The sequence below is a fragment of the Triplophysa dalaica genome, chromosome 4 (genome assembly GCF_015846415.1).
Source record: "Triplophysa dalaica isolate WHDGS20190420 chromosome 4, ASM1584641v1, whole genome shotgun sequence".
Taxonomy (NCBI): domain Eukaryota; kingdom Metazoa; phylum Chordata; class Actinopteri; order Cypriniformes; family Nemacheilidae; genus Triplophysa; species Triplophysa dalaica.
In genome coordinates this window covers 22603808-22626246 of record NC_079545.1, presented here as the reverse complement: position 1 = coordinate 22626246, position 22439 = coordinate 22603808, and the positions used below count along the sequence as shown (strand labels likewise).

Here is a 22439-nt window from a genome sequence, read left to right as displayed (position 1 = left end):
ATGGTATATCCTAACTGAAATTAAATTGTATTATAGAACACCACAAATTAACCATTATAACTTGAAAGTATTTTAATAATTTCTTGAGATTTGTTTTCTAGAATGTATTGTTTTTCATTCACATTGTTCAATTTTAATTCAGATGATGGAGCAACGTTTTATCACCAAAGCAAATTATTCTGAACAGAATATTTTAGTAAATATTAAATGTGTGGTTCACCACTGCAACGAGGGAGAACGCTGTCGGTGTGATGCTGCTATTACATCTAAACACCAACAGGGGGAGACCTGCAAACCGGAGGTGATCAGCGCACACACGAACAGAAACACAAACAGCGGCGTCTAACCGCGCTTGTATCAGAAACGATTCATTCATTTGTAAAACATTTAGTTTGATTATAATCCATCTACTAACCAGGATACATTTAGGTATCGGACTCTTGACCACGAATGATATTTGCACACGTACATTCGCATGACCGCTATGCGCTAGCCGCTAACATCTAATCAGTCCGGGTCAGGAAGCCGTTCATTCGGTCACCCGCTCACTCGTGCCCGAGGATCAAAGGCCTTCCAGAGGCTAATAACAGGTACGTGCATTTTAAATTCATAACACTGTCTAAAGTGGGCGTGAGATTAAAAACAGACAGTCATGTTGAAGCAGAAGGAAAAACGTGTGTGAAGGAAAGTGTAAACAACCCTTTCTCGTGTAAATTACTGACTACCGAAAGTAAACGATACATTTTTTAGCTTCTACATTTAAATCTGATGCCGTGCTGTATTGTTGCATAGTTGACATTCCTTATCTACTGGATATGTTTGCATTTAGTAACATCATTTTACAGAGTTACTAACTAGCTATGTATTACTTATGTGGTGAAGGTTATTTAAATGTTTGATCATATCTCAGACTATGGACTGATCCCTTGAAGCAGTATTCATAAAATATCTCCCCTAGTTGCTTCCACTGTCATTTTCAGAAATAACTAGTTGCTTTGGATAAAGGTTTATATTTCTACTTGCATAATTGACAGTGGCTGTATGATATAATATCCTCATATTTTGGTTGGTTTGTGGATTTATTTATTTACCATATTTTCATGATTAGAATGTCAGACTCCGACAGCGATGAGGATCAGGACCGCCCTTTCCATCTGACAGGGTTTCTGTTTGGCAACATCAATGAGAATGGACAGCTGGAGGACGATAGTGTGCTTGACATGGTGAGATAAATTGAAAAAAAAAATTGGCTGTAAAGGAAAAATAAACCTTATATTGTACATATATTTGACTGATTCTTCCGTTTTGCAGGAGTCAAAGAAGCACCTGGCTGGCCTGGGGTCTCTGGGTTTGGGTTCCCTCATAACAGAGATCACAGCCAGTGAGGAGGACACAGCTGACCATGAGGGAGACCAGAGCAACACTGATGCAGAGGGTCTGTTTTAGTGTATTTTGAAAAAAATCACTCCTCATACTTTACCATGTGCTGAAATTTTTAACTTGAGTTTTTGGATATTTAGAAACCCCGATTTAACTTGATGCACAATTTGTGTGTGTATGTAGGATGGGTAAGGAGCACAGACGATGCCGTCGATTACTCGGATATCACCGAAGTTGCAGAAGATGAAACCCGCAGGTATAGACAGGCCATGGGTAACCTGCAGCCAGTATGGAAAACAGGTAAACAAGCATAAATGTTGCTAAAAACACTGATGTATACACAGACACGCTTAAAACTTTAATGATTTGTTTGTGTTTTTGTGTGCAGATGAAGAGGAAGACTATGATGCTGATTGTGAAGATGTTGACTCCAAACTCATGCCACCTCCCCCACCCCCAAGCCAGTCAATTCCTGCCAAGAAAGAGGACACACCTGCTCTGGACAGCAGTGGTGGTAAATAATACCATACAGTTAATGTGATTGTTTAACTTATGAATCCGTTTATACATAATAACATATTTATCTATGACTATGATGCAGAGTAATTTTTTTGGGGGATAATTGTAACTTTGTTTTATTGTCTTTTGTCTACACTTTCTGTGTTCAGTGAGTGATGAGGGTGATGGTATCATCCTGCCTTCTATCATCGCTCCATCATCTGTGGTTGATAAAGTCGACTTCAGCAGCTCATCAGACAGTGAGAGCGAGAGCGATCGACCATCTCAGGGTTCAGGGACAGGAGGACAGAAGTGTCTAACCCTCCCTCTAGCAGGCATCATGCAGAAAGATGCTGCTAAAGCTCTTCCAGGAGTCACGCAACTCTTCCCTGAGTTCCGACCTGGCAGGGTGACTTAAATGCACAAAATCTTTCCAGCGTGATATTCAAAACATACTTACATTTCTGAACCCACTGACATAACACTTTGTTTTATTCTTATGTTTGATAATATTCTCTCTCATCCCCCAGGTTTTGCGATTTTTGCGGTTGTTTGGTCCTGGTAAAAACATGCCGTCTGTGTGGCGAAGTGCTCGACGGAAACGCAAACGTAAGCAGAGAGAACCACACTCAGACACAGCCACAGGTGACAACGAATCAAACCCACCCGAAGGAGTGGCTAAGAAAAAATCAGGATGGGACTACGAATATGCACCTCCTCCCCCACCAGAGCAATGTCTTTCTGATGATGAGGTAATTCACTGATCCACAGCAGAAAATGAATACTGGTTTGGATGAAATGAGGGGAGGAACATGTTTTTTTTTGTTTTTTACTCTGTAGATCACCATGATGGCTCCAGTGGAGTCGAACTTTATGCAGGTGTCTGGTGAAGGTGACAAGGTGTCTGAGGTGAGGCCAAGGGTGGCGGAGTGGCGTTACGGTCCAGCTCAGCTTTGGTATGACATGCTTGGTGTCACAGAGGATGGCGGTGGCTTTCATTATGGATTTAAACTCAAAGATGACCAAAAGCAGGACAGTACTGACACACCAAAGACTACAACATATTCAAAAGCATCGGAAGAAGTCAGTGAACAGGAACCAAATATGGAAACACACACTGAGGTCTGTGAACTCAAGTGCAAGCACACTAAAAATATAATTTTTATGTATTATCTTTCACTCTTATTTCACTCCTGTTGTTAAAAATATGTAATTGCAACATTAAACAACCATAAAAAATATGAATTATAATTGTATAATTGAGTTCAGATTATTCCTATTTAACATGTTTTTATGTGTTTAAAGGAGGACGAGGACTCAAAAGTGCAGGATGAGTTGTTTTTAATGGTGACCCAGCTGCAGTGGGAGGATGACATCATCTGGAATGGAGAGGATGTGAAACACAAAGGCACCAAGACCCAACGTGCCAGTCTAGCTGGGTGGCTGCCTACTAGTATGACCCGTAACGCCAATGCATACAATGCTCAGCAGGGTGAGAGAACTCTGCGATAATGCATTCAAAAACAAATGAGTGCATTTATTAACGTATTCATAATTGTGACACAGTGTTAAGTCACACTGTTAATCAATCATGTATTTATACACATGTTAATATTCCTCTGGTGGTTTTCTGGTCTTTGTCTAAATAGAGTGTGTGTGTGTGTGTTTTCTTTTCTAGGCCTAAGTCGCAGTAATTCTCAGTTGGTGCCACCAACCCCTCCCCCTTTAGTAAAAACTCCATCCATAACAGGCTCCAAGAGAGACAAGCATAACCTGGATCATCTAAGTACGATTATTGTCTTTTTGTGAAGAGGTTTAAATCTTTAAAGGAGAGGTTGTCTCACTAGATTTTAAATAAGTCTATGGTGTCCCCAGAGTGTGTTTGTGAAGTTTTTGCTCAAAAAACACCACAGATCTTTTAATATACCATGCTCTACATGCCCAGTTTTGCATGTGAGGAGAAACACGCTGTTTTGGTGTGTGTGTCTCCATAAATGCAAGAGAGCTGCTAGTCTCCGCCCCCTTTTCAGAAGAAACTGTGCAGTGAGCCTGTGCTTCAAGCAACAAAACAATAAAGTATGGAAACATAAAGCGAACGAGAAACAAGGTCTCGTCTTTGAACACCAAACACATTGTTTCCGATAAGCACACCGGTTTCCCCCGGGGCCATTCGCGAAGCCCGTCCGGTCACGGCCGCATTAGGGCGAGAGATCCGCGTTGCTTGTTTACAAACCATACACAGTTTTCTGATGTGAAGATACTCCAGACAAACGCATCGCCATTTCTCTAAATCAAATTAATATTAGGACGAGGACTCAAATATAATAAATATTATAATAAGAACGGCTACTTAAGTCAGTAAGTGCGCGATTTCTGAAGCGCTCGTTTTCTCAAAGGCTTGCAGAGATAGACTCACATAAAAAAAGTTAATGATTTGTCTTTTTTCACGTTTTCTGAGTTGACAGATGCACAACCAGATTTTTTTATTTAAACATGGAAAAAGTAGTTTTTTCATGAAATGTCCCCTTTAATATGAATAACTGAAGAGAATCATTTGAGATTGTGTGTTTACTTGTATGCATTTCTATATTTTCATACAGTTTCCCACGAGGATGACAACCCCTGGTTCTCTATATTTCCGATTGATAATGAGGAGCTTGTGTATGGCCGGTGGGAAGACAACATAATCTGGGATGACCAGAACATGGACCGTCTGCCTTCTCCTCCCATTCTCACCCTTAACCCTAATGATGAAAACATCATACTGGGTATAGTGTTCAAACTTTTATAACTGCTTAAACATTTTTGTTAACTTTTTCTTAATAAACAACAATAATTAAGTAGTAAGTTAGTTGATTTCCCTTTATAATTGTAAACATTGTGACTATAAATTATTTTTGAAGATACAGTATGTTTGCTGATTTTAGTGGCAGAGAAGTTGCACACTTTAGCTTTATTACTGTATTTCTATTGTTTACCTTGAAAAGTGTAAAGGTCCCTTAACAGAACCAAGAGGTACACCCCATTCCTCCCACTCATAACAACTGCCATTGGTTCATGTTTGTAGAAATCCCTGATGAAAAGGAGCTTCGGTCATCTAATTCACCCTCCAAAGAAAACAAGAAAGAGACAGCCCTGAAAAAAAGTCGCATTCTGCTTGGAAAGACTGGCGTCATCAAAGATGAACCTCAACAGGTGAGATAAAGAGAGAAAGGGGATGGAGAAAAAGCAACAAGCCAGAGATGTGGACAGGAGATGTGAACTCTACTCATTTTTCACTGTGTGCTGTAGAATATGTCCCAGCCAGAGGTTAAAGATCCCTGGAATCTGTCCAATGATGAGTTCTACTACCCCAAACAACAAGGTCTTAGGGGCACCTTTGGAGGAAATATCATCCAGGTTGGGGACACGTACAGTCTATACAGTGTTGCAATAAAACAGAAAAGAGACTATAACGTCTAACATTTTGTCTAAATTCTTATTTTCCTGTCAGCACTCCATTCCTTCTGTGGAGTTGAGACAGCCATTTTTCCCCACTCACATGGGGCCGATGAAGCTACGTCAATTCCATCGACCTTCCTTGAAGAAGTACTCATTTGGAGCTCTTTCTCAGCCTGGTCCGCACCAAGTCCAGCCCCTACTCAAACATATCAAGAAGAAGGCAAAGGTACACTAATACAGTCTTTTTACTTGTGAAAAATTGAGTATGTGTAATAATCTACAATAACGTGTTGAACAGAACATACATTGTCATGCTGCATTTGTCTTGTATTTTAATGCTTTCAGATGCGAGAGCAGGAGAGGCAGGCATCAGGCGGAGGGGACATGTTCTTCATGCGTACGGCGCAGGATCTGACTGGGAAAGATGGCGACTTGATTTTGGCTGAATATAGTGAGGAAAATGCCCCTCTTCTCATGCAAGTCGGCATGGCGAGCAAGATCAAAAACTACTATAAAAGAGTAAGTTGCAAGAAATGCATATCTGCGTTCACACATATCAGCCCTGAGCAGTTGAAGGGAAAGTTCGCCCAAAAATGTAGTTCTGTCTTCATTTACTCACCCTCGAGTTGTCTCATTTCTGTATAAATTTCAATGGTCTGATGAAAACAGAGAAATTTATCTGGAAGAATGTTTGTAATCAAACAGCTCTTGGCCACCATTGGAAGAAAAAATGACAATGGTAGTCAAAAGTCCCACAGAGCTGCTTTTTGCTTTGCTAAATTCTTCAAAATATCTTCTTTTGTGTTGAACAGAACAAAGAAATGTTCTCTTCTATGGTAGTCAATGGGGTCCAAGAACTGTTTGGTTGCATTCTTTCAAATATTCCTCTCTTTTCATCAGAACAAAGAAGTGTATACAGATTTGGTACAACTCGAGCTTGTGTAAATTGTGACATTATTTTCATTGTTGGGTGATCTGTTCCTTTGAAGCCAGTAAGGTGTAATACATTGAATACACATTGAAGACATAGACAGTATTTGTTTTTAATTCTGTTGAGAACTATTCAAATTTTGTATCTGTGTAGAAACCAGGTAAAGACCACGGAGCACCTGACTGTAAATATGGAGAGACAGTTTACTGTCACACATCACCATTTCTCGGATCTTTGCACCCTGGGCAACTACTGCAGGTAATGCACATTTTCACACTATATCTGCCACAACAAACTCTACATCATATCAAGTCATTAAATTTGGATTGATTCAGATTTATTTATTAATAATACATGTTGCATTTTGTTTGTTTGTCACACAGGCTTTTGAAAATAACTTGTTCAGAGCTCCCGTCTACCTACATAAGATGCCTGAGACAGATTTCCTGATTATCAGACTGCGACAGGGCTATTTCATCAGAGAGCTTGTGGACATATTTGTTGTGGGACAGGAGTGTCCTCTTATTGAGGTGCCAGGGCCCAACTCTAAACGGGCCAACACCCACATCCGAGACTTTCTCCAGGTAATGCTAGCTGCCACACCTTCCTGTATTACTTATAATGAGAGTTTTGAGAGTAATTATCGGATTTTAAATGGATTTAAGGCTGGATGGAGTAATTATGAGAAAGTGCAAGACCATGAATAGGGATGGGTACAGAGAACCGGTTCTTTTTTGGACCGTTACATAATTGCGTCGATACCAGAGTATAGATAAGCTTTATGACAAACGATACGGTTATCGATACTTGCGTTGTTTTATCTCTTGTGTATACGTGTGTTCAATGGCGAATTAGAGGCTGCTGCTGCCTGTCATTTTCCATCCCTGAATGATGTCCGAATGGCTGAAGTTTGCTCGACGTATATGTGATATCTAGGGCCATATGATGTATTTGTAATCTGCTTGTTTTGCGCATTTATGAGTGAAATAGTTGCATGGTTGCGCTTGTGGAGCTTTCAGCTTCCGCGATTCACAACAAAGAAGCTTCTGTCAAACACCCCTTTGTGGCAAGGCACCCCGTCAAAATAAAAGTCCTTTATTTGAGAAGAAGTTATACCATTGTTTTTAATATTTCGGCCACGGGGTGTATTCACTTACTTTAGTAAATTGAAGTAAACGTGCTAGTCAAATTATAAAAAATAGTACATATAATAAAAAAATATAGCACTTCAGTTTATCTAGACCTAAAACCAGAAATACGGTCTACCAGCCACATAACCATAGTGCTTTTAAGTTAATATGTTGAATTACATTATGATGTGCTCCTATGCACATGCTAAGTGCCGTAAGTGGTATACTAAGGGACGCTTTGTGGCATTTAGTATAGGTAGCAGTATTGATAAGTAGTATCGTTATCGATAAAATCTGAACGATACCCATCCCTAACCATGAAGCAGAATATAAGAGAAACAACTGGTCACGTTGTTCTCTCCTTTTCTTATCTTTCTGTAGGTGTTCATCTATCGTCTGTTTTGGAAGAGTAAAGATCGTCCTCGTCGCATCCGTATGGAGGACATAAAGAAGGCGTTTCCCTCTCACTCTGAGAGCAGCATCCGCAAACGCTTGAAACTCTGTGCTGACTTTAAACGCACAGGTGAAATTGCAGCTTGTCTCTCACGCACACATCATCTAAAGTCCTAAAAGCCTTTAAAAAATATCTTAAGTCGTGAAAACTACATTTCTTTTTCATACATAGTGAGTAAAGTGTACACCTAGGAGAGGGCAGGTGAACCCAGAGAATTGTTTTCAGGCCATCTGTGTGTGTTTTGTCAGACAGGGGAGACGGTAGATGCAGAAAGGCCAGGTTCTGGTACAGGAGAAGTAGAGCAGGAACAGGAAGTTGTGTTGTAGGACCAAACACATCATTGTGCCATACAAAACAATGCGAAAAAGAACAAATAAGTTATTTTATCTCTGCACAGAATCTATTAATCTATACATAAACAGTTAAAGGGATAGTTCACACAGAAGTAAAAATTGTGTCGTTTTTTTTAATCCAAGAAGAACATGTCATATTTCCTTACCATAATTAAACCATCATTTCTAGAAATCCAGTTACATTACTAAGCTCTCAGTGTACACTTCAAGTTGTGTAATACTCATGATTGTTCTTAAAGGCATGGACTCTAACTGGTGGGTGTTGAAGCCTGATTTTCGGCTTCCGACCGAAGAGGAGATCAGAGCAATGGTTTCGCCGGAGCTGTGCTGCGCCTACTACAGTATGCTGGTGGCAGAGCAGAGACTAAAGGTTAACGAAGATGCTTGCATGAACACATTATTATTATTCATTTTATAGTGAATGCCGTTTACTCACAGATGCATTGTGGCTTTCTCGCAGGATGCTGGGTACGGTGAGAAGTCCTTCTTTGCACCCGATGAGGAAAATGAGGAAGAATTTCAGATGAAAATTGATGATGAGGTCAGAGTTTAATATTGGAAAACATTTTAATATTGCTTCCAGGGGCATCATGCACATTGGATTGTGACTAACAATCATGATCCTATAACAATCCTGAAATAAACTAACTTGTGTACAGTAATTATTACGTTTTTGGGAATTTGCATTCAATGTTAAACTTAAAAAACATTTGTATACTCAATAGCCAGTGTGCTTCCAAGATGTAGAAAGCCTGCTTCCATTGTTCACTTATGTTGATGTTTCTTTGTGGTCTTCTGTATTTTCAGGTTCGCACCGCCCCTTGGAACACAACACGTGCGTTTATTGCAGCAATGAAGGGGAAGTGTCTACTGGAGGTCACGGGGGTCGCTGACCCCACCGGCTGTGGAGAAGGATTCTCTTATGTTAAAGTCCCTAATAAACCAACACAACAGAAGGTACCTACCTGACAACAATTCAGCACAGCTCCTGCATATTAAACAGCTTGCTTACAAATCTAAATATTTTACCACTCATACGTTTGTCACACGTTTTATTTTTTATTTTCTTAGGATGATCGAGAGCCCCAACCAGTAAAGAAGACTGTAACAGGGACTGACGCTGATCTGAGGCGACTGTCCCTCAAAAATGCCAAACAGTTGCTCCGAAAGTTTGGGGTTCCTGAGGAAGAGGTATGACACTGACCATTTATCAAGCAAATAAAAAAAATCGGCTGTTCAGAATAGTTCGCTCTAATATGAATGCTTTTACTTAGATAAAGAAACTTTCCCGTTGGGAAGTCATAGACGTCGTGAGGACCATGTCTACCGAACAGGCTCGTTCAGGGGAGGGGCCTATGAGCAAATTTGCTCGTGGGTCTCGGTTCTCTGTAGCAGAGCATCAAGAACGTTACAAAGAGGAGTGCCAGAGGATCTTTGACCTGCAGAACAAGTGAGAACCTCTGAGAACATAGCGGGGTTCTGCAACATCCCACCAATTTAGCTTTGATCTCAGTTAACACAGTGTGTGTGTTTTAGGGTGTTGGAGTCCACCGAGGTTTTGTCAACGGACACAGACAGCAGCTCAGCAGAGGACAGCGATTTTGAAGAGATGGGCAAGAACATTGAGAATATGCTGCAGAATAAGAAGACCAGCTCTCAGCTGAGCAGAGAGAGAGAGGAACAGGAGAGAAAAGAACTGCAGCGGATGCTGATGGGAGAAGATAGCGAAAAAGAGAAGGGCCGCAAGGAACGACGCAAAGGCTGTACGTTTGTGTGTGGGTGTGTGTGTGAGAGACTATCTATCACTAGATCTATAACTTTATGTCTGAAATCTCTGTGTGTTTGTGTGTTGTAGCGAGTGCCCTTTCCACAAGCTCTCACAAAGATGACGACACGTCCTCTGTCACCAGCATGAACTCTGCAACAGGACGAAGGTTGAAAATTTATCGCACGTTTTGCGACGAGGACGGCAAGGAGTATGTGCGTTGCGAGACTGTACGCAAACCTGCCGTCATCGACGCTTATTTACGCATACGCAACACGAAAGATGAAGACTTCATGTAAGTGTCTGTTTTTGTAGTGGGTGCATCAGCATCATGGTCATTTCATCAGCAAAATGGTGTTTATATTGTGTTTTTGTCGCATATACAGCCGTAAGTTTGCGTTGTTCGACGAGCAGCACAGAGAGGAGATGAGAAAAGAACGGAGAAGAATTCAGGAACAACTGCGACGCCTTAAACGAAACCAAGAGAAAGATAGATTTAAAGGTCCACCTGAGAAAAAGACCAAGAAGGCAAAAGAACGACCAGATCTGAAGGTACAAAAGCATGATCTGTTCTTCATCGCTGATGTTCACTCTTACTTTGATCGAAACAGAATATTTCTGATATTTGCCTACACATAGTAATTCCAAGATTTAATACTTTTTTTATCCCCAGCTGAAATGTGGAGCGTGTGGTGCGATTGGCCACATGAGAACCAATAAGTTTTGCCCCTTGTACTACCAAACCAATGCTCCACCCTCTAACCCCGTGGCTATGACAGAGGAGCAGGAAGAGGAGCTGGAGAAGACGGTGATCCACAATGACAATGAAGAGCTTATTAAAGTAGAAGGAACTAAGATTGTGCTTGGAAAGCAGCTCATTGAAAGGTAATGCACACATAACATGTCTATGGGCTTGTTTCGATACTACAATCTTGGTCGTTTATAAAAAAATGGGTAAAACTGTCAGTTATAACAAAATTTTTAGAGTTTAGTAAAACTAAAAACAATAATCTTAAATGTTTTCAAAACCATTTCTGTTTATTGAAATCAAAAATAAATTGTTTGAAAGCTTTAACTAAGCAAACTTAGAAATAACTCATGGATAAACTAAAATAAGATAAAGTTGAGGCAGTAAAATTATTAACTGAGAATAAATCAAAAATAAAATACAGCAAAAAGTAAAGAGAAAAAAATTCTTTAAGATATTACAGTATTTATATAAAAATACTCATAAAACTGAAAACAAAACTATTCATTTTTATATTTGCACACATTCATGACTTTATAAAGTATTTCATTTGAACAATCCATGTGTCCTTATGTGTCCATATTATTATGATAATAATAATAATATATTATTAATATTTTTAACATTAAACCGCATAATATCTTTATTGTTACTCTACAAGAATTTTTCGCTGTAACACTATAACAGCGTGTCTACACTGGACATGGTGTAACACGATAAAAGACAATAGAACCCATTATAATTACGAATTTTGTCCGCACTGGTTGTGGCGCGACGTGACGCGACAATACTGTTAAGAACAAGCAGTTGTCGTGTTGCCCCGGTCGTTTAGGGTGTTAGACTACACATATGTTCTATGTCTAAGATTAATTATTGTGACATTGTTATGAATGTTAATCTGTGTAGTTTGTTATCTAGTGCTGATGAAGTGCGGCGAAAATCTCTGGTTCTGAAGTTCCCCAAGCAGCAGCTTCCTCCCAAAAAGAAAAGACGTGTGGGAACAACAGTACACTGTGACTACCTGAATGTAAGAGCGCATTTGAATGCATGTATCATACTGCATTACAGGTCTCTGTAAGCCTTGTTAAACTGATTGTAACGTGATCATTCATCATGCTGTCTCATTCTCAGCGTCCTCATAAATCCATCCATCGCAGAAGAACAGACCCCATGGTCACGCTCTCCTCTGTCCTGGAAAGCATCATCAATGACATGAGAGATCTTCCTAATGTAAGACGCGTTCGCTCTCTCTCACACATACGCTAGACATGACCACAGACACTAACAATCACTGATGATTGTGTTTGCCTCGCAGACGTACCCGTTTCACACTCCTGTGAACGGCAAGGTGGTTAAGGATTATTACAAGATCGTCACGCGGCCCATGGACCTGCAGACGTTACGTGAAAATGTTCGCAAGCGCATGTACCCATCACGAGAAGAGTTCAGGGAAAGTGTCGAGCTCATCTTTAAAAACAGTTCGACATACAACGGTACTCTATACGCATTTAACAGACACTTACACAGTGGCTCACTCATACAAGATGTTTTGATGATCTGTGTGTGTTTGTGTGTTTTTAGGTGTAAAGCATCCTTTAACACTTGTCTCTCAGATGATGTTGAGTCTCTGTGATGAAAAACTGAAAGAGGTAGATATATACTTCACTAAAAGATTTGTTAAGAGATGAATTCACGGCTAATCGTTGTGTCCCTGTCTTTGCAGAAAGAAGAGCGTTTGGTTCGTTTGGAGAAAGCCATTAATCCTCTTCTGGATGATGACGACCAGGTCGCTTTCTCATTCATTCTCGACAACATTGTTACTCAGAAGATGATGGCTATTCCTGATGTAAGTGATGCTCAGATATCTGCCATATATAAGGCTTTTAAAAGTACGATAGTATGTTATGGAGGTAGCAGAAATAACGTTTTTTTGCTCTTTATCCTTCTCTTCCTGTCTCTGTAGTCCTGGCCCTTCCATCATCCTGTTAATAAGAAGTTTGTTCCGGATTACTGTAAGGTCATCATCAGCCCTATGGACTTGGACACCCTTCGCAAGGTTAGAAAAGTTTGTCTCTAATAGGGCTGCAACTAACGATTATTTTAATAATCGATTAATCTGTAAGTAATTTTTTTCGATTAATCGATGAATCGGATAAAAACAAAAACCAAGAAAAGCATTCATTTCCAACCCTTTATTCAAAAACAGAACTAAAATCTTTAGAAAGTGCACAAGCATGTTGCTCCTTGAACATCCCTGAGCTGTTATAAAAATAATAAAATCAAATAAAAATGGACTAACACAAAAAACATACACATGTATGCTTTACATCTGCCAAATATATAGACTTTTTTTTAATAAAAGTGCCACCTGAGCTGCCAGAACAATAAATAATTTATAAAAACTAAAGAACAATACAAATCAGAAAACTTAACAGGATTAGGTTTGAATGTAAGAACTTGTTCTCTACACTACACTGCAGACAGACACTCGCAGATGCACACACTCGCAGACGCACACACCTTTGCAGACGCACACACTGACAAACACTGACACACACACACACACTCTCTCTCTCAAATTCACTTGAAGCTTATTCATTCAATTACTACCATCATTGTAGTAAGTGCAAGCTTCATTTATACACCACATTTTAACAAAGCTTAAGATGACCAAGAGCTATAAAAGAACTTTAAAATTAAATTAAAAAGTACAACACACACAAATATATTTGTCAATAATAACCTATATGGGAGAAAGCACAGAATATACACTGCAAAAATTGCTTTTCTAACTTAGTAGTTTTGTCCTGTTGTCAGTCCAAATTTAAAAAAAATCTTATATCAAGAAACATGTACTAGACACATGAAAAAGCATAAGAAATTATGTCTTGTTTTCTGAAAAACAACCTCAAATTAAGTGATTGTTTGCTTAAAGCAAGAAAAATTATCTGCCAATGGGGTACAAAAATAATCTTAATGAGACATAATTTCAAACAGAAGTTTTAAGCATCAATTAATTTTCTTGTCTAGTAATCTTGATTACAGATTTTTTACATATTTGGACTGGAAATTAGACAAAATTACTAAGTAAGTTTTGCAGTGTAGCTATACATGACAACAGATTGATAAATGAATGGTCCAAAAAAGGCGAGTGAATAAAAACGTGCTTTTACTCTTACAATGCAAAGCGCAAAGTAACTACACCACCCCTGATTATACTGTTATTAACGAGCTAATGCTAACTTGTGATGCTTGTCAATCTGGATAACGAATAAACACCAGCACCAGAGACATCACGTTCTTCACTTCGAAACGGAACAAAAGTAGGATTCTGTAGTGACTTAACCTGCTGTTGAACTCCCTTCCTCCTCATCAAAGACTCCAACATGTTTGAGTTTCAGGTGCTGGATCATTGCCGCGTTGCTCCCGCCATGTCGCTTTTGCATATTTTGTAGTTAACACAGTTTTTCTGTTTATTTAGTGTGAAATGCTCCCGCACCTATGATGACTTGGGTCGCGCTGATTTCTCTGCCTCCGTCATGTATCTTTCCTCCGCTCGTTTTTTTATTTTTGCTCCGCCCTGTCTATGAGGCGCCAAACTCTGCTAGCATCAGTGCGCGAGAGAGACCCAGTGTGTTCACTCCGCTCCGCGCTCAAATAAAGTTTTTTTTTTTAATAACCAAACGTCTCCGCGTCGCGCGACACAACGAATCGATAATGAAATTCGTTGACAACTTTTTTACTAATCGATTTTTATCGATTTTATCGATTCGTTGTTGCAGCCCTAGTCTCTAACATAAAGAACCTTCAAAAAAGTAAGAAGGGGAATGAAGAATATCTAACTGATTGTGTCTTTGTGTGTGTAGAACATCTCAAAGCACAAGTATCAGAACCGAGAAGTGTTTCTCTTTGACGTCAGCCTTGTCCATGCCAACAGTGTCAGTTACAATGGTGAGAAATGCATATAAAGTTAAAAAAAAAAATAGATTCACGCATTCAATTTCCATGGATTCATCTTGTGTTGTTTTGACCTTCAGGTCCTGACAGCCCTTATACCAAAACAGCTCTGGAAATCGTGAACGTCTGCAAGCAAACATTAGCAGAGGTGTGTGTGAGACAGAGAGAGTCCTTTGCTGTCCATTGTGTGTATTTGGGTTTTTTATTCATGTTTGTGTCTGTTTGCTCTTCTTTTGTTAGTATGATGAACACCTAACTCAACTAGAGAAGGACATCTCTACTGCTAAGGAAGCCGCTCTGGACGCTGCAGATCTTGAGAGCTTAGACCCCTTGACCCCCGGACCCTACACACCACAGGTGTATACTTTCTCTGTGTGCAAGTTTAGTTTTTAGCGCCTGAAATGATTTTGTCAGCATATACTCAAGCACAGAGTAGAATGCATGGGTCTCTCTCTCTTGTGCATACTTCTGATGTGTACTGTGTAGCTGCATAACATTTCCTCACTATACCTTTCTTTCCCTTCTCCTTTTATTGCTGCCTGTTTGTCTTGCTGTGTCTGGGGCACATACATTCTTACTTTCTATCTCTTTCTTTCTCTTCTCTGTCTAAGCCTGATGTGTGTGAGAGCAGTGTGTCTGTGAGTTTGCAGGGCGATTCTAGTGTGTTAGCTGAGGCTACGCTAATCCCTCCCACCCCTGAGAAAAGAGGGGGGCAGGTACTCCTCACTCCCTCTATCTCTTTATTTCTCCATTTCTGTTCGTTTGACTGGCATGACCCCTTAAAATAGGCCTCCTCAACGTACGCAGATTTTTTTAATGCTGCTCACTTGATTTTCTAACATTCAGCTTTCAATGTAGGCAGCATTTTAGGACTGGATGCATTTCAGTGATGTCTCCTAAAGAGATATTTCACCTTCAAAAGGAAAATTCTGTCAATATTTACTGTGTATATATATATATATATATATATCAAACCTGTTTCACTTTCTTCCGCAAAACGCAAAAGAAGATATTTTGAAGAAAGTGGATAGCCGAACAGAACTGCCACCCATTCACTTGCATTGGTTTTGTGTCAATACCATAGATGTGTATGGGAGCCAGTGCTTTTCTGTTACCAACTTTCATCAAAATACCTTCTATTGTGTTCTGCGAAAGAAAGAATGTTAAACAGGATGGAAATGACAAATGAGTGAGTAAATGATGATAAAATTTTTGTTTTTAGGTGAACAAAAATGCATAACATCTCTTCTTTTCTCTAAGAAGTTTCAGTCATTATCTGGCTTTCTTTTGGAATCTAAAAGGAATATATACATATCCAAAGGCCTGAATTTACTTTTCCATTAAATCTGTCATTCACCTTGCATGTTCTCTGATACTGTTGTCCTTCTTTGTGACACAGCTTTTTAACAAAATTTGTGCATGTAGGGTCGTCATGGCAGAGGCAGATTGGGTGAAGAGGAGTCTGATGTGGACATTGAAGGATTTGAGGAAGATGATGATGGAAAACCTAAAACACCTGCTCCGGTATTAAATACACACAAATCGTCACAAAATTTAGTTACACCACAGTGTCAGAGATTAAGTGTTGTATGTATTTTCAGGCCGAAGAGGGAGATTTTGATGATGAGGATGAAGATGACGACGATGAGCTCCTGATGCGGCCACAGAGGCGTATGCATGGGGACGAAGAGGAGGAGGATTATGACGAAGGCTCCAGCCGGCCAGCACAGGCCAGCGTTCTTTACCAGGATCTGCTCATGTCAGATGCAGAAGATGATGCCAGTGAGGAGGAGGGTGACAATCCGTTCTCATGTAAGTGTGTGTGGGATATTCATCATGTGTGAGTAATATTTATCGGCTGTGTTTATATCAAGAACTCTCTTAACCCTCTATTGTAGCCATCCAGCTGTCTGAAAGTGGCAGTGACAGCGATGTCGAACTGGGTCATCAGGAGAGCACCAGGATTGGACTAGAACAGGAAGAGAGCATGATGTCATATGAGGGGGCGGGGCCTGATGAAGAGACACACATGGAGGACAGCAATGTCAGGTTAGCTCATATGCATACAAAAAGTAGAGATTCTATGAGGTCTGCTTACAACAGGGATCTGGATTATTGACATTAGGTCATTCCATTGAAAATGGTGTTAAATTGTAAAATGAATGCTCGCTCATTGTCTGTGTGTTGTAGCTATGGCAGCTATGATGATGGAGACAGTCAGATGCAAAGACAGGCATCCAGCCCCGGAACAGGAGAACGTGATGTAGAAGAAGTGTACGGTATGAGCGAAGAGGAAGAAGAAGAGGAAGAGGACGAGCGGAGGAGAGGGCCTAGTGTGCTCACTCAGGCCCAGCTTAGTGATGATGATGAAGACAGCGAGGAATTCCGATCTGTTGGAGGAGACAGCGACATGGATTCAGACAGCTAACACTCATTCCTGTTAATCTGTTCTTTTATTGATGGTGGTGTTGTACATAATTGTATATTTTGTACTGTTCTGATCGTTGTTTTTTACATGTTATTTTTATATGACGTCTTGAGTCTATGTAAGGGACTGGGACACGTTCTGTGATGAAGAATGTCACAAATAAATGTTTGTTTTTGTGATCCTAAAGCATTGTGGGAGTTGTCCATCATAAATTCTAATGTGTCTTTAGTCAAATATTAGGCATTTTTTCCCTTTTAAAAGGGTATTCAAGTCCTTTCTAAGGCTTTCGATTGAACAGTATGGAACCACCATAGTATAAAAGTGTGTATATTTATAGACTTTCCATTGGACGTACGTGCCTGGCCCCAAGTTAACTTCTGGTCTGTTTGGTTATAATATAACAATTTATTTATACAAATATTAATATTTACATTTACGCATTTGGCAGACGCTTTTATCCAAAGCGACTAACATTGCTTTTATCCTATACATTTTACATAGGTATTTGCAATCCCCTTACCACTGAGCTACAGGAAATATTAATATATATATATATATTTTATTGTATATACATTGTATCAAATCAACTTGAAACAACTCAACAGTTATTGATTTTTTGCTGAGGTCTACTGGAAGTTAAAGGGGTTATATGGCGAGAACACATGCTTTTCTGTGTCTTTGATGTGTTATAAATTGCCCATGCATGTATTAGACATGTAAAATTGCAAAAGTGAAAGTGTTGGAACAAAAGATGCATTCTATCTAAAAGCGAACGCTCACCAAGACCTGCCTGAAACGCCTCGTGTAACAGCACCCCCACAAATCTATGTCAGTTCGTGGTATGATTTGACAAACCGCCCACATGTATACGCAAGTTCCAAATATGGTAAGAGGCGTCACATTTCTGTCACACGCTAGCAGTATTCGACCAATCACTACGCCCTGGTTAACTGGCCAATCTTAGCACACCTTGCTTTTCAGAGCGATGAGCTTTGTAAAAAATCTGCATGTTTCAGAGAGGCGGGGCAAAGAGAAGATACAAACATGCACGGTATGTGGAAAATACAGCATTTTTTAACCTTAAATCATGTATACACATTGCATTACATCTAAAACAAACGATAATATTAGTTGTAGCTGTTTCTCATGACCCCTTTAAAGGAAAAGTTCACCAAAAAAATTAAATTCTGTCATTAATTACTCACTCTCTAGTTGTTCCAAACCTGTATAAATATCTTTGTTCGGTTTAACACAGATAAAGATATTTGCAAGAATGCTTTTAACCAAACAGTTCTTGGACCCCATTGACTTCCAAAGTAGGAAAAATTACGATGGTAGTCAAAAGTGCCCCAGTTTGCTGTCCGTCTTCAAAATAACCTCTTTTGTGTTCAACAGAACCAAGAATGTGTTAAAAACATTTTTTCCTACTATGTCAGTAAATGGTGTCCAGGAACATATTAGTTTTAAGCATTCTTCCAAATATCTTTGTGTTCTTCAGAACAAATACATGTATACAGATTTGGAACAACTCAAAGGTGAGCGCTGCTTGAATCATCTATAGATAAATTCATGTATTTAAGATGTCACTCAAGTAAAGATACAAATACAAAGATGCAACAATATCAAACATACATGCATGACATTTAACACTGTAACCCACTATCCATATACAACGTACATATTACATAGAGCTCAACTCCTTGAGTAGTTTAAGGATCAAACAGCCTATTACTGTAAAGATTGCCATACTGTGTAAATCTGTAGGCTAGTTCAAAAGTCCCGAAGACAAACATTAATCAATAAAGCTTTTTCCTAACCAGATTATCATTACAACACATCCAGCTTTCTTAACATTAATTGACATTACATGACACGACTTCTATTATTTATGTTGCAAAAAATAATTGGTGACCAGTCACACTGTTTAGAAACATGCACCTTAATTAAAACAAATTGACATTTTTAATATCACTTGCATCTGCTTTTTAACTTATGCTAGATGTAACCGGGACTACGTATGCTCTTTCTCAGCTTTCCACTTGGTTGGGCGTGTACACCATGTCATAAATACACTAGCCTAGTGCAAAGTACTGACTTGCAAGTGCTTCCTGTGATATTCAGGTATCTGTGTGTGTAAAAGTCAGTCTAGGAGCTAAAAACATGAAGTTCTTAATATATGTGTGTTTCGTCGTGTTTGTTACTCATAATGTGACGGGACAGACAATAGACCGTAAGTTTGTGTGTTTTGTTTGTATGCATCTCTACAATTGCTTTGTGAGAAATCAAAATGTCAAAACATTATGTTATATCTGTTTTATGAAAAAATCTTTGAATATCAATTAATTGTATGTGTTTATCAATATGTTGATCTCTTTTTGTTTGTGTTTTCAGCTCTCTGTTCTAATGTAGTTGACTTTGGCCAATGTGCTAGCTCTGGGTCCTGTGACAAAGAAGTTAGTGTCTGTACCTGTTTTAATGGACAACCATATTGTCGGTAAATAGAAACATTTAAATTAAATGTGATACAGTTCTTTAGTATCTCTGGAAAAATTGTCCGTAGGGTGTGAGGTTGTGAGTGAATGAGTGAGTGTGTGTGCCCTGCGATGGGTTGGCACTCCATCCAGGGTGTATCCTGCCTTGATGCCCGATGACTCCTGAGATAGGCGCAGGCTCCCCGTGACCCGAGGTAGTTCGGATAAGCGGTAGAAAATGGATGGATGGACAGTTCTTTAGTCTTCTCTAGCTCCACAGCTCTTTCAAAGGGAGTTGATCATTGAGATAAAATATCAAATACAATCCCAGCATGTAGCATACTTGTTCTGATATGAATGTCAGATATCCATATAAACCTATAAATATTGCACAATGTTGTAAAATCATGGTCAAAATCAGCTTAAGCACTGTGGGTTTGAGAATTGTTGCTCCACACTGACTTGTGTTTTTTTATAAGTCTTCTTCTGTTTTCTGTGTAGGTGCAATAACCGAAAAGGTGAGTTTTACATTGACGAAAGCTGTTCTCAGAGATGGTCAATACTGACCTTTTCCTTGGTGGCATCTTTGCCCGGTCTCGCACTTGCTATACTTGTGGGGGTGATTGTTTATGTGATAATGCTTTCATCAAGCAAGAGCCACAAAAGGTAAGAATAAGGAAAGAAAATTAGCAATAGTGTATTGTTTTTCAATGCTGTTTTTAATGTAGAGAGCACAGTTTGACTTTATGAGGGACATTAAAACAGCTTGAAACGATCATTAAAAATATACAGCCCATAAAAAAAACTTGTGTAATTATTTTTGTCTTTGCGCTCAGAAACACAGTCAACACAGCTTCTCCCAAAGAACAGGCTCTATTCCCCGGAATGACATTTGCCTCTGATCTGAATGTAAGTCAATGTATGTGTGGATTTGTGGGTAAAAATAGTTGATTATTGAAATCAATATGACAATGCTTATAAGCACAAACACTGATCTGGACATAACTTATAATATAATCAATTACAGCAGTATACTGCACAAATTCACGACAATAAAAAATTAGCCGAAAACATAACTTATTATAATGAGGTAATACATTTTTTAACCTTCACCTGGGTTTCATAGGGTCGACCGGCCCCTAACACAAGACCTATGCCACAAAACCACATTCCCATGATAACCATTCCCAACAGTGCCAATGGGTGAGTTTTTAGAAAGAAATACTGTAAATATTTGCATTTTCATATCGTATGTGACTATGTTTTAATTATTTCAAGTTGATAAATATATAAGGTACTTAATTCATGTTGTTCTTATTGTCTCCACAGTATGTCCGGTGGGACACGTGATCAAACAATGGGAGGTCCTTCTCGGCCCTACAGGTAGTTAGTAATAATCCCCAGTAAACTGTGGTTTACAGTGATTTTATAACTAAACTAAGCTTAGGGGCGTTGTTATGCACGATGTTAAGTAGAACCTCTTAGCTGTAATAAAATCACTTTAAACCGAGGCTTATTGCTTCTATAAAATTGTTATTTCATATCGATAACAAGCAAATAAAAGGAACGAACGATTAAAATAAATTTAACACAGCAGATAAAATGTACTGATATTAATAATAAAATATTGCTCCAACAATGTTCCTCTGAAACAGAAACAACAGAGCGATTGCCAAGCAACACAGATACAGGAACATATTCTTATGTAATGCGTTCAGCTGTATCATTTTGGAAAAGATTCAATTGCTTACAACACGGTTTATGTTATCGATACTATCATGTATTTTATGACTCAAGTAGCCTATCGATATCATGCTAATTCATCTAATAGTATGCACCCATATCCAGATGGTGGAAAACCCCTTGAGTCATACAGGTATGTCAGCTGTACACTGTGAAGAGGTGTGTGTACAGTGCCACGTTGACAATTTTGGCAATCTATTTTATATGAAGAATGTGACAGTGACGTTTAACTGCTCAAGATACCTTCTTTGTGAAAAACTGACATTTATTTTGATCATGCAGTGGCACACGTGATCCTCCTGTGGAAGGTCCTGCTCGACCCTACAGGTAGTTAAGGATCAATAATTCATTGTTACACAAATTGTTAACAACAATGAAGTTTTTTCCTAGTTTCACATGTTTATTTTGTGTTTTTGTGTGATTGTAGCAGTTCAGCAGGTTACGGTCAGACTATGAATAACCCGTATGCTAGAGATTCACCCAGCCGAAACCCCTATGACAACCGCGGTGCTTCACTTGAACACCGCAATGATTATAGACAACATGCACCTTCACATCATTATGAAGACGTGGTATGTACCAAACATCAATTTCAGAATGTATCCGTGAGTTTTTATCTTCTTGACTTGTTTATCTTTGGTGCACTCAGGATATTACAGTACAGTATACAGTGTTCTGATAAGGTTCATGATCTTAATGTTGATGATCAAAGTTCTTTGGAGAAGGTAATTTCTGCAAACAGTATCAACCATGTGCTCCAGTAACAGATTATCCTTCCGTCTCTTTGTCAGAACTCGGCATATTCTCCTGCTCAATTCTACGCTTCTGATCGTGGAAACACTCAAGGTGGATTTCCACGACCTCATGTCAACCTACAATACTAGAACTGACTATAGCTGTATCATATTTTGTGCTTTTTTTGATGAAATGTAAGGAATTTAGGATTTTTCAAACTGAAAAGTTAAAATGAAAGAATTATTACATACATGTCTTTCAATGTGTCTGGAAACATGTTTGTGTGCAATTTCCTCTTTGATTTCACTTGCAGCAGTTATAGTTATTATTTTATTTTGATTACCTTATTATAAATCTTAAACAGAAATACAGCTCTGCATCAGCTGCTTTCCTGTAGTGGGTTCT

The 22439-nt window shown here is 39.1% G+C and overlaps 2 protein-coding genes across 5 annotated transcripts; both read left to right on the top strand.

Moving 5' to 3' along the window:
* Positions 1-316: 316 nt before the first annotated feature.
* taf1 (TAF1 RNA polymerase II, TATA box binding protein (TBP)-associated factor) lies at positions 317-17271 on the top strand. 4 transcript variants are annotated; one of them, XM_056746582.1, is made up of 41 exons: positions 317-590; positions 1109-1223; positions 1312-1435; positions 1564-1680; positions 1769-1894; positions 2049-2287; positions 2409-2630; positions 2719-3000; positions 3184-3370; positions 3557-3664; positions 4479-4646; positions 4946-5073; positions 5170-5277; positions 5372-5545; positions 5665-5838; positions 6404-6508; positions 6634-6834; positions 7762-7903; positions 8427-8557; positions 8648-8728; positions 8995-9144; positions 9259-9378; positions 9462-9637; positions 9724-9950; positions 10043-10247; positions 10339-10504; positions 10626-10837; positions 11619-11727; positions 11832-11930; positions 12016-12193; positions 12282-12349; positions 12424-12546; positions 12664-12756; positions 14567-14651; positions 14738-14805; positions 14898-15014; positions 15269-15373; positions 16083-16181; positions 16259-16469; positions 16556-16706; positions 16848-17271. In XM_056746582.1, exons 2-41 carry the CDS (start codon positions 1110-1112, stop codon positions 17083-17085), a joined length of 5931 nt encoding a protein of 1976 aa, XP_056602560.1. In that variant the 5' UTR covers positions 317-590; position 1109; the 3' UTR covers positions 17086-17271. The 4 variants fall into 4 exon arrangements, with proteins under 4 accessions (XP_056602560.1, XP_056602559.1, XP_056602562.1 ...); XM_056746581.1 differs by having other exon boundaries at positions 11607-11727; XM_056746584.1 differs by lacking the exon at positions 15269-15373.
* A 1974-nt stretch (positions 17272-19245) lies between these two features.
* Positions 19246-22183, top strand: zgc:158432 (uncharacterized protein LOC555281 homolog). The gene is made up of 10 exons (XM_056744830.1): positions 19246-19315; positions 19477-19579; positions 20058-20222; positions 20393-20465; positions 20683-20759; positions 20886-20939; positions 21376-21432; positions 21582-21626; positions 21727-21871; positions 22091-22183. Exons 1-10 carry the CDS (start codon positions 19246-19248, stop codon positions 22181-22183), a joined length of 882 nt encoding a protein of 293 aa, XP_056600808.1.
* The last annotated feature ends 256 nt before the right edge of the window (positions 22184-22439 follow it).

Bases quoted from the DNA above. Each gene is read 5' to 3' on its own strand.
- taf1 (XM_056746581.1), top strand. From the start codon at position 1,110: ATGTCAGACTCCGACAGCGATGAGGATCAGGACCGCCCTTTCCATCTG. The intron at 1,681-1,768 runs GTAAACAAGCAT...TTTTGTGTGCAG, and splicing joins GCAGCCAGTATGGAAAACAG to ATGAAGAGGAAGACTATGAT. The intron at 11,931-12,015 runs GTAAGACGCGTT...TTTGCCTCGCAG, and splicing joins ACATGAGAGATCTTCCTAAT to ACGTACCCGTTTCACACTCC.
- zgc:158432 (XM_056744830.1), top strand. From the start codon at position 19,246: ATGAAGTTCTTAATATATGTGTGTTTCGTCGTGTTTGTTACTCATAAT. The intron at 20,466-20,682 runs GTAAGTCAATGT...TGGGTTTCATAG, and splicing joins CATTTGCCTCTGATCTGAAT to GGTCGACCGGCCCCTAACAC. The intron at 21,433-21,581 runs GTATGTCAGCTG...TTGATCATGCAG, and splicing joins AAACCCCTTGAGTCATACAG to TGGCACACGTGATCCTCCTG.